This window comes from Lutra lutra, chromosome 10 (genome assembly GCF_902655055.1).
Source record: "Lutra lutra chromosome 10, mLutLut1.2, whole genome shotgun sequence".
Taxonomy (NCBI): domain Eukaryota; kingdom Metazoa; phylum Chordata; class Mammalia; order Carnivora; family Mustelidae; genus Lutra; species Lutra lutra.
In genome coordinates this window covers 103753959-103766154 of record NC_062287.1, presented here as the reverse complement: position 1 = coordinate 103766154, position 12196 = coordinate 103753959, and the positions used below count along the sequence as shown (strand labels likewise).

The 12196-nt window shown below is 43.5% G+C and overlaps 1 protein-coding gene across 1 annotated transcript; it reads right to left on the bottom strand.

The window, feature by feature from the left end:
* Nucleotides 1-6970: 6970 nt before the first annotated feature.
* Nucleotides 6971-11039, bottom strand: LOC125079154 (membrane-spanning 4-domains subfamily A member 4A-like). Its single transcript, XM_047692604.1, has 7 exons — nucleotides 10977-11039; nucleotides 10332-10494; nucleotides 9776-9904; nucleotides 9528-9584; nucleotides 8997-9128; nucleotides 7906-8004; nucleotides 6971-7233 (listed from the first exon to the last, which is right to left on the bottom strand). The coding sequence occupies exons 1-7, from the start codon at nucleotides 10982-10984 to the stop codon at nucleotides 7153-7155; spliced, it is 669 nt and encodes a 222-aa protein (XP_047548560.1). The 5' UTR covers nucleotides 10985-11039; the 3' UTR covers nucleotides 6971-7152.
* Nucleotides 11040-12196: the final 1157 nt, after the last annotated feature.

The following is a 12196-nucleotide window of genomic DNA, read 5'->3' as shown; positions in this document are numbered from 1 at the left end:
GTACACCTACTCAAGCAGTGAAGAATGCATTTTAAAGGAACCAGCCTCGAACTGGCAGCCGGTGCCGTTAATCTGTGATCTTAGAAATTATTTATTATCTCCATGGTCTCTAAAATGAGGACTATAGTAGACCTAACTCAGAAGGCTATTTTGAAGAAAAACAAGATTTTGTCTATGAAGGACATTTTGTCTAGAAGGTACTTTATACATCTACAAATCCTGGTATATATTAAAAGCTCAGTAAGTATTAGCCAATATCCCATCAGGCCTGATACTGACTTCCTATTTTGCCCTATTCTCTGCTTTATTTAAATTCCTGTTAAAATATGGATGAGCTGAAAATATTATGCTAAGTGAAAGAAGCCAGACACGAAATGTGGTAGATATTTTATGATTCCATACATATGAAACATACAGAATAGGTAAAACCACAAAGGCAGCTTGTGGACCCATAGCTGTCAGGACACGAGGGAGAGAGGAATGGGGGAGAACCAGCTTATTGGGTACATGTTTTATTTTGGAGTGACACAACCAGGTAGAGTGATGGCTGTGGGACATTGTGAATGTACTAAATGCCCCTGAATTTTTCAATTTAACATGGTTAACTTTAATGTATGTGAATTTCACTTCAGTAAGTTGGAAAAAAAATAACAGTATGGGCTTAGTTAGAAGTTTCTCTTGGATTTGCTCTGAGACAGGATGTGAAAGGAGAAATCGATTGACCTCTTCCCAGATGGTGGCCCTTCATCCTCCTGGGGGAGTCCAAGCATCTGAAGTCATGCCCACATGCTCACACAGGGATGTATGGCTCTGACATCACTGTGCCAACCCGGTGTAGGAACCACTCAGGCATTGCTCAGAGCTGTCCCTCTCCTTTCTCCAAGTATGAATTCCTTAGTTTTATCAGGTCAACCTCTCCCATTCTCTTGAACCCCCAATCTTGCCTCAGCTCTCATACTGAGGATTTTGCATTCTTGTCTGGCATGCTTCTCCTGGACCCAGACTCAGCTTCCCATGTGGACCTGCTCATGCCATCCGGTGACCAAAGTTGTTAGCTAAGCTAGAGGAATGTTTTGTTTTGGTTTGGTTTTTTGTTTGTTTATTTGTTTGTTTTGAGCAGAAATTCTGGATGCAAACAAAAGACTTGTGTTAGGGAGGATCCAGGTTAATACAATAATTTCTAATTCTGGGGCATCTGGGTGGCTTGGTCAGTTAAGCAACCGACTCTTGATTTCAGCTCAGGTCCTGATCTCAATGTCAGGCTCTGTGCTGAGCGTGGACCCTGCTTAAGATGTTCTCTCTCCCTCTCCCTCTCCCTCTGCGCCTCCCCCACTACAAAAATAATAATTTCTAATTCTTTCACTACATCTGTTTTAAGGTTTATGAACAGAAATTTCTGGCTTCTGTTCCCATCACGCAATATGGTCTTTAGGTTCTGTGTCTGGGCAGGGCCCCTCCTACCTCTTCCGACCTGCCATTCGCAACGCTACCCCACCACAGATCCTTCCATCTCTCTAACAAGGGGCGATGAGGATTGTGAAACCGGCCTTCCATGATGGTGGCTTCCGGACTGTGTCTCTTGTTTCAGCTGGAGAATCACCCTCAGCGGATTCCTAAACTAAAACCCTTGCTTCACATTTGGCTCAAGGACCTACGCAGTTCCTGATGCTTCCGCCATGACTTTTCCAAGACGTTGCCTTTCCGAACCCTTGCATGCCCCAGGCTTTGAGAAGCATTTTCTCCCCATGTCTCTGTCCAGAGGCGGTATATCGTGTTAGGCCGCCTTGTGCTTTGTGTGCCTCTAAATGCGTCTTTTTCATAGAAGCACCTTTTAATTGGTGCTTGAGTTGCGCCTGTCAGTCTCTGACAGAGAGGCTAGAAGGTTGTGTTCATCAGAAAGCCTTCCCCTAGAGACTGAACACCAACCTCTCTCCAGCATATTTCTTCAGGAAACAGTAAATGCCAATCAGCCTATCTACAACCAGTGTACTCTTTAGAAATGAACAGTCATGATATTTGAGTAGGACTTTTGAGCCTCTGCACACACCTCGGGGTTTCAAGGTCAGTCACTCTGCCCTATTCTGCTTGCTTCTCAGTGCACGTTACTCCCTGGTGCCTTCCCAGACCCGAAACTGCCTGTTTGAATTACAAGCTCACCAGTGCTTCGAGAGACACAGACGACTCTCCTGAGCTGCAGGATAGAATAATTTTTTACTCTTTAATATGTAAAAGCCTACTTGGGAACTCTTTTCATCCTGCGGTAGCTGATACCCTACTGTCTTTGTTGGCATGGTGAGTTCGTTTCTATACTGAGAAATTCCTCCTACATGTTTACTGTGATGGGTAATGCTGTGTCAACTTGGCTAGGCCACAGTATGCAAATATTTGGTCAAACCATTCTTTTAGTTGTCTCTGTGAAGGTATTTTTTAGATGAGTTTAACGTTTAAATTAGGGGGCTTGAGTAGAGCTGAAGACCCTCCATTATCCTACCCTGCAGATTTTAGATTTGCCAGCCTCCATAATTACGTGAGTCAATTCTTTAAAATAAACAACTCTTGGGGCGCCTGGGTGGCTCAGTGGGTTGAGCCTCTGCCTTTGGCTCAGATCATGATCTCGGGGTCCTGGGATCAAGCCCCGCATCAGACTCTCTGCTCAGTGGGAGGCCTGTTTCCCCCTCACTCTCTACCCGACTCTCTGCCTACTTGTGATCTCTCTCTGTCAAATAAATAAATAAAATCTTTTTAAAAATAAAATAAAATAAAATAAAATAAAAAACTCTTTCTCCTCTTTTGTTAGTTAGATAGATACACAGCTAGGTATAGATATAGTTATAAATATCTCCTATTTGGTACTTTTATAGTTTACAGATGTAACTATCCATCAAGGGACCATGCTCTTATGAGCTAGATGACTGTCAAGGTAGAAACCCCACAAGGCCCCTCTACAGGACCGCAAAAGGGTAAGTCCATCCTCCATGCCCCGCAAGAAGTTTCTATCTGTGCGCATCATTCTGTGACCCAAGATATTAGTTTTATTTCCTTTTCAGTGGCCCTGACTTAAGCACCAAGGATTGAGATTTGAGGGACACCCAGTAAATATTATTTATCATCCTTCATCATGTTTCTCACCTTTTAGAAAATGAGAGAGTAAAACAGAAGATCAGTAAGTCTGATACTGGCCGATGTGGCTTATAACTGGTGGCTTCTAGATTTCCCAAGAATGGGTCTCAGAATGACACAACCATGCAAAGTCATGGCAAGGCAGGACCCACACAAGGTTAGCCACTGTCATGTACTACATTTTTGTAAGCTTTGCAGTCAGCTTACTCTTCCAGAGGGAGCAGTGACTGTCTACATTATGCCTGGTTTCTCTTCCCAAACATACCACACTACCTCTTCCTTTCTGCGGAAGTAGATAGCGATACATAAGACAGATGCTCTGGTGGAGCTCCCTCCCCATGGAAGGAAACAACATAGAAGAGAAAGCAACCTCCCAGCCATAGCACACCCCCTAGTAGCTACCCCTATTCTATAGATGGGTAATTCAGGATTAGCAAAGACAAGATCTGCTGTAGGTCACACCACTCATATGTAGTTTGGCCATGGTTCAAACCTGACTCTGTTGTGGGGGAATCTGTTCATGCACTGTTCTTCACACGACAATGCTCACTTTTCATAGGAAGTAGAGAACCCCCTTCCACATGCTTTATCCCAATGAAATGTGAACAGAACCATTTAAGGAGGTGGTATTGCAAATGCCACATTCATTCTCATAAAGATCATGGGCTGGTGATTTAAAGAAAAAGATTCTCAGGGCACCTAGGTGGCTCAGTCAGTTACGTGTCTGCCTTCAGCTCAGGTCACGATCCCAGGGTCCTGGGGTCAAGCCTCATGTCAGTCTCCCTGTTCAGCAGGAAGCCTATGTCTCCCTCTCCTCCCTGCTCCTGCTCTCTGTCGCTCTCTCTGGCTGTCTCTCTCAAATAAATAAATAATATCTTTAAAAAAGAAAGTTTAAGGAAAAAGATTCTTGTAACTGGATTAACCAAAGAAAATGGAAACAAAACAAAAAAGAAAAATAATGAAGAAAGCTCAAATGTTAATTGGTTAGGCCTAATTACCATTTTCAGAAATAATCAGAATCCCTTCTCTCCTTGGTCTGAGAATCTTCCCATGATGATAGACCATACACACCATTACTCTACTTCCTTTGACAGGCATGTCCCTCTTTGGTCCCCTTAGCACCCTTCCTTTCTTCACTTCAAAATAGACTCATTGAGGTTGCCACATGGGAGTTCTGGTTCATTCATGTTCATTGCCTTATAATGTTCCTGGACACATACATACTGCCCTCTCTCTCTCTCTCTAGGCGTGTGTGTGTGTGTGTGTTTTATCCATTACGTTCAGTGGGATGTTTGCATTATTTCAATTGTATGCTGTCACCATCCTTGCTTTAAAATACCTTTCAGTGGGGCTCCTGGGTGGCTCAGTAGTTTAAGCAACTGACTCTTGATTTCAGCTCAGGTCATGGTCTCGTGATCATGAGATCAAGCCTCCCTCTGAGCTCTATGCTCAGTGTAGAGTCTGCTTCAGATTCTCTCTCCCTCTCCCTCCAGCTTGCAATCTCTCCTCTCTCTTAAATAAATAAATAAAACCTTTAAAAAATACCTTTTGGTGCCTGAGTCCTAGTCTACATGTGTGCAAGTATACCTTAGTTCGGGGTGTGGAGGGGGGAGTAGCTGGATGGCTCAGTTGGCCAAGCATCTGCCTTCTGCTCAGGTCATGATCCTGGAGTCCCAAGATCCAGCCCCCTATTTATCTCCCTGCTCAGCAGGGAGTCTGATTCTTCCTCTGACCCTACACTCTCTTGTCCTTTTTTTTTGTCTCCCTCTTTCTCTCTCAAATAAATAAACAAAATCTTAAAAAAAGAAAAAAACAAGTATACCCTTGGGTCTATAGCTAAGAGAGCAAGAACTGGTTCTTAGGAAAACATGGTATGTAACTTTATGAGAAAATTTAAAATTGTTATCTGGAATGTTTTTTAAATCAAACATCTCCCTCAAAATAAGAGTAAATGTTCACATTAATTGACATCTTAGCCATCAGCTGGTGTCATCAGGTTTCCTAGTTGGCAGGAAGTTGTGCCCCCACTATGGACCTAATTTACATTTCCCTGAAGACTGATAAGGTGGATTTTCTTGTGCTTCTTTGTTATCTGCATATTCTCTTCTATGATGTCCCTGTTAATATTTTTTTGCCCCTTTCTATGTCTTTTTTAAAAAGTTGATTTGTTGCAGTCTGTAAAGATTCTGCACAATAGGGGCGCCTGGGTGGCTCAGTCAGTTAAGCATCTGCCTTTGGTTCAGTTCATGATCCCAGGGTCCTGGGATCAAGTCCCACATTGGGCTCCCTGCTCAACAGAGAACCTGCTTCTCCCTCTCCCTCTACCCTTCCTCTTGCTCATGCTCTCCCTCACTTTCTCTTTCTCAAACTGATAAATAAAATCTTTTTTTTAAAGATGCTACACATTAATCCTGTTGATGTTTTGTGTATTGCAATTATGCCTTAGAAAGTTACTTCTTGATTTTTCACTCTCTTTTCGTTTCTTTTTAATTGAAGAATTAATTTTGCACCTACTGTAATGAAACATACTTTCAGGCAAGTTCTATTCATCTTGCTTGAGAAATTTTTCTGTGCCTCAACATAGTAATACATCATTCTACACTGCCTTCTAGACTTTGTAATGATTTTCTTTCCTAAATCCATTATTCATATGGAAGTGCCTTTTATATGATATGAGTTATGAGTCCAATTTTACCTTTCTCCCTATTAATTTCACTTAAGATTTTATGATTTCAATGATTATGTTTTCCGCCAGTCTATATTTATATCATCTGTCATTTATTAACTGGAAGGAAAACCAGTGGCTCCTCAGACAGGATAAATGAGGATTGCTGCTTAATCTGACTTTAAAATAGGGAGGAGGCACCTGGGTGGCTCAGCCAGTTGAGCACCTGACTCTTGATTTTGGCTGACGTCATGATCTCAGGGTTGTGAAATGGAGCTCCATGTCAGGCTACATGCTGGGCATGGAGCCTACCCAAGATTCTCTCTCTCCCTTTGCCACTCCCGCACTCAACTGGCATTTTCTCACTCTCTAAAAATAAATAAACAAATAAATGTTATATATTTAATTAAATTATTATATTTAATTATATAAAATATTACATGTTAAATTAAATAAATAAATGTTATATATTTGGTTAATGAAATATAATTATTAATTCATTAAGATGAAAATAAGGAGAGTCTCCTGAATTGTCTCTTGGGCCCAGTATAATCACATCCCCTGACACCAGCCCCTTCAAAGCCAGCAATGGTGGGTCAGGCCCTTGTCACACTGGATCTCTGACTCTTCTTTCATTGTCATATCACCTCCATGTCCACAACCAGGAAAAGTTCTCTACTTTTAAGAACCCATATGATTATATTGGGCCTGAGAGACAACCCAGGATTCGCAATCTTAATTATTTTTGCAATGTTTGACTCCCATTTGCCATGTAATATATGCAATGGTTCTAGGAATCAGGATCTAAAGAGCTTTGTGGGGCTATTCTGAATCCCAAAATGCCTGTATCTGAGAGGGGTATCAAGGAACCCAGGAAGAAAAATATAAGTAATATTTTGCTTGACCTTGACTAAGAAATCATTGGCAGTAGAAATGTCCTGGATCTTCAGCCAGGGGGGCAGAATCTAAAAAAAAAAATAGGGACACAGAGAGCTGTTGGAATAGGAAATAATCAACGTGTATTTCTTTGTCTCCTGTGAAAGATTTGCGTGGACTGATACGAGAAAATCTGAATCAAACAATTTATTTCTATTTATGCAGATTTGGGGACCATAGAATGAACTGTTTTATGATTCCTTGAAAAGCTGGTCAATGGCATGGTGGGCAATCAAAAGAAAAATCCTCATCAGCAAATAAAATAAATCTTTATTATACTGTGTTTCCACCCACAGATGGATCCCAGGTATATAAACTTAAGGACAGTCAGGCAGGTGTATTCTCACAGTCTTGGTTGTATGTGGTAAAGAGCCAAACAAGGGAGAATTAATAGGTCAAACTGATTGGAAATGCCAAACCACCATGATCTACTAAAATGTGACCTCATCATACACATGTTCAGGAGAGACTACTGAGGGGTTGTTGTCATTATTCGGTAAGAAAACCACCACCTGTGGAAAAATCAGAACATTGAATCCTTATAGTCTACAGTTAGGGGGAAGTTGTCCCACATGCTTAGGACCAATATGGTCTCTCAACACTTTCCTTCAGAATCCTGATACCTGGTGGGTCTATGTTCTCGTTCTTGCTTTAACCCTCTATTCCTTCAACAATACCACAAACGAACTGCCTATCAGAAAAAGAGGACTCGGGGCGCCTGGGTGGCTCAGTGGGTTAAAGCCTCTGCCTTTGGCTCAGGTCATGATCCCAGGGTCCTGGCTCAGGTCATGATCCCAGGATCAGGCTCTCTGCTTAGCAGGGAGCCTGCTTCCCCCTCTTTCTCTCTGCCGGCTGCTCTTGTGATCTCTGTCTGTCAAATAAATAAAAATAAAATCTTAAAAAAAAGAAAAAGAAAAAGAGGACTCTTCAGGGTCTAGGGACAGTTCTTTGGCTGAGTATGGTTGGCCATTTCCCTCCCTGTCCACCTGTGCTATCTCCTTCAAAGATGATAAAGATTTATATACGAAACAACATTTTCCCACTTTCTCTTCCTAATACCCCCAAACAAAAAGAGGACACCCCCCCACACACACACGCGCGCGCACACACACACACACACACACACACACACACACACGGAGGCAGAGAGAGAGAGAGAAACCATAAAGACCCAGAGCACTCACCTTGTTGACAGAACAGGCCACCTTGCATGCATAGATACAGAGAGACAAAGCGATGCAGCCTTCTGCCAGAGAGAGGAACACCATTCCAGTCAGCATTCCCTGCAAAACAGATGGAAAATCCCAACAAGTTATAGAAGACAGAAAAGCAGGAGTTGTAAAAGGAGAGAATCGGGCAGAGCTTGTTGGCCAAATTTCACATCTGGTGGATTCCTGAATTTTCTCCCAATTCAAATATACCAAATGAACAACTTGAAAATGGATCATTAGAATTCTCCTCTTTTCCTCACAGGCTCAAGAACATCAGGTAATTCTGGGCATGTCCATACTGATTTTCGTTTGCCTGACTCCACCCCATGTCTCATGACCAGGGTTGACTTCTTGGCTTACATGTCTCCTTCGGTCTCTCAGCAATTGTTTCTTAGAATAGCCTGCGTTTAACCCCCTGAACTTCTCCCCCTCTCTGGCTGCACATGCATTTAAGAATATGAATGCACACTCCCCCATCACTTCAGCTGGTTGTTCAGAATCTCTGAACATCACAGAGCACCCAGAATACCAGTTTTCTTTTTCTCCTCAGATAGTTTTTAAAATCATGAGAAAAGTGTCCCTCAGAGAACTGAGTTCTCACAGAATTTTCCACTCACCGACCACACATCAGGGATTTCAGACATGAATGGTATTGAAAAGCTAACTTTTTTGCCCAAGGCCTTCAGAGGGCAGGGGAGGCCTCAGCATGGGGGGTATGGAAGTGGGGGGGATGGACCCCAGGATTTGAGGGGTGAACTCCAGGAGGCTGGGGGTGGACCCCAGGAGCTGGAGGATGGACCCCAGGAGCTGATGGGTGGACCCCAGGAGGCGGGGGGTGGACCCCAGGAGGCTGGGGGTGGATCCCTGGGGCTGGTGGGTGGACCCCAGGGGCCTGGGGGTGGACGTCTGGCAAGACGCAAAGGCCTAGATCCCTTCGCCTTCAGGAGGGTGTCCAGCATCTACATAACCAGTGGCTGTGGTCAGTTCTGTGATGAGAATTCACAGAGGAAAATTCAGACAAGACCAGTTTACAGATTTCCATTAAAAGAACAGGATATACCTACTGTAAATAAACTTCCATAGGAAGACCTCCATATCACATTTCCATATATGAATATTTCTTCAAAAATTATCATAATTGTGCCAAACACTGCTACAATAGCACTGACTGTATTCAATCCCAGGCTGCATTGGATCTGAAAAGAATGAGAGAGAGAAGTTGTTGCAAACCCTTCTCCTGTTCTTCCTGTGTTCGACTTGTCAGTCAGGACCATTCAGCTGCTCTGAGTTGAGTATGGGAATTTGCTTGGGGATCTTCCCCAGTCTACGGAATAAGGATGGGCCCCTGGCACAGTTACAGTTTTGGCTGCCTCAGTCTTAGGCACAGGAAACATGTGCCCATGGAAATTCACACAGCACAGAGCTAAGCCCTTCATTCTTGCCTACGTGCCATGGAGAAAGCACTTGTAGGGGATGCCCCCAAACATTTCTAGGGTCCTTTAGAGAACCAACAAGTTTCTATGTGCCATAGCCTTGTGGCTGAGCAATTCCTTGTTTCACTAGACCTACCTGAGCCTCACCAGTGAGACACTTACCAGACACCTGGTTACTTTTCTTCCCGCAGCAATAGACAGTGCTCCAGATGTGAGGAACTGACCGAAGAGAGAGAACTCACTGAGGGCTTGCCCCTGCCCTCCCGTCCTTACAACAGCCTCCTTGCTCCCCAAACAGTCAGTCCGAGCTTGGGACCTACACAGCAGTGTGTGGATTTTTGAGAGAGAAGGATGAAGGTATTGCAGGTACCTGAAAAATTGCAAATGCTGGAACAATCGCTAATACTCACAGAGAAGGATCCCCATATGTGATAGCCTGTTTTAGTGGCCATGTAATGAAGTCTGTACTCAAATGGAGGAAAAGGACTGATTGTCACACCCAGGCACAGCATTATTAGTCCAATGAGGATCTGAGCCACCTGGAGGGTAAAAGACATCCTTGAGGGTGCAGCTTTTCAGGAGGAAGATTCTCTCTCAGATCAGTGCACACTAACTTCTCTCCCACCTCTGAGACCCCCAGGCCTGAGACGATCTCCCAGGAAGATAACAGGATACCCATCAAGTCTTTTTCCTTGTCCAGTGCAGGACATTGACAGTAGGTTAAAACTATTTTTTCATGTAGTTGCTACCTAAATAGAGACAATTTTTTTCTTAATTCCAGTGATGGACAGCTTTCCACTTCTTTCCACTTCTTGAATCTATAAGGTTTGTGCAGCTCAGGAAGGCTCCACTCAGTCCACCTCAATCAATGATCTAGAGAACTGGAGTGTCATGAGGAAATCCCAGTGCCATCTTGGAAGTCATTCCTCTCCCCACAGCCCGTGCGCTGATCTTGTGCCCACTCACCCCTAGGACCTGTGGCTGTCCCTTCAGGAAGAGCAGCAGATTCTTCTGCTGCTGGGAGGGCAAAACCCAGGCACCCAGGTGGTGCAGCTGGCTTATACTCTCACTCTCAGGAAGGTTGATTGTGTAGTCCTGGGCTGTCTCTGCCTCCAACGTCCCTGTGTTGCTGTTGACACCAGGAAAGAAAACACTCTCAGCATAGATTCACATTTAAATATCTTCCTTGTTCAATAGCAAAATCCAATGGCAAGGGATTTGTGTCTTTGAGAAATATACCACATTTTACTCCTATGTTTTGATTAGGGCATAACCCAGATTTTTCCCATACCTACCCAAGCAGATAAATCGATACTAAATTACAGCTTCCAAACTTCGGCAGTGTACACACGTTATTGATCCTAAAGCAGGGAGTCTAGCTAACCCTGTAAGACCGAAACCCAAATATCTACCTCTCCCCCTCATCTTCCAGAAACAAAAGCAACAACCCATTCACAGCAAGATTTCAAGCAAGAGTTTTCCATTCACAAAGTTCCTCTAGCTTGACTTATAGGGAGCCCCATAGTCTAAACACTTGTATCCATCCCTCCCACCTAGACGCCTTCTCAGAGACAAAACATGGGGTTAAGACAAGAAAATATTTCTTCCTACCTTTGCATCTCCTCGGTATACACGAATGGGTTATGGTCCCTTCTGGTGTGTGGTTTCTAGTTGACAGTGTTCAAAGACAGTGGTCTGCTCTGATGTATTAAATGTGAAGAAAACATTGCCCAGAGTCTTGTGTTGGCCATTTGTTTCCTGTGACTTATCTCATTCAACCTGCCAGATAAGTATCTGTGATGTTCTTCATCTTGGTAATACATCCCGAAGATAATAATCTAACTCCACTTCTCACTCCCCGAAAACCGTATCGGAGTGTGCACGTGTTCTCCACGTCACCTCCTCCCCACTGCTGCGTTCCTCCTGAGTTCTACGCAGAAGTCAGTGCATGCCAGATCCTCACTTATTTGGGTGCACGCTACCCTGATTTCATAAGTTTTCATAAACCAAAGCTTTGCTGAAGCCCTTGCTTTAATTAATGCTATTTTATGTCATTTTATATGATCAGTTGATTTTATGACATAACATTTTTTTTTTAAGATTTTATTTACTTGACAGAGAGAGATCACAAGCAGACAGAGAGGCAGGCAGAGCGAGAGGGAAGCAGGGTCCCTGCTGAGCAGAGAGCCCGATGCGGGACTCGATCCCAGGACCCTGAGATCATGACCTGAGCTGAAGGCAGCAGCTTAACCCACTGAGCCACCCAGGCGCCCATGACATAACATTTTTAACTATGCAATACACTTTCCATATTAAACTTTCTGGTTGTATCAGGAATTTTTAGCATAATCTATGTGATTTTTCTAGACTTGTAACCCAGGGCATACCCACTTCACTAAATAAAAGTGGCGCGGTTCTTCCTTCTAATTCTAGCCAGATGTGCCACAAAGAAGTATTTCCTAGTTATTCATGGCGTATGTGCCTGTGAAGAACAGTGATCATTTATGTAGATTCTGTCTCTCTCACAAATTCATTCCTTCCGCCCCTTAACTGGTACTCTCACCAGCTGGCACACTGAGTCTCAAAGACATCAGCTTTCCACCAATATCCAACAGTATTTCCTAAATAAGAGTAAAAGCCCAATGATGATGGTAGTGATGTGTTGTATTAGAATACCTAGTCAGTTCTCTACAGCTCCGTGGTCCTTGTAGGCGGATTTCCCGCGGTATCCACACCCCTGAGAAAGTGCTCCCTCTACTGTCCCTATTTGGGCTTGCAAGTCCTTTTCCATATGATAAGACGCCTTGGGGGACAGTTTTGGTTTTAGGCTA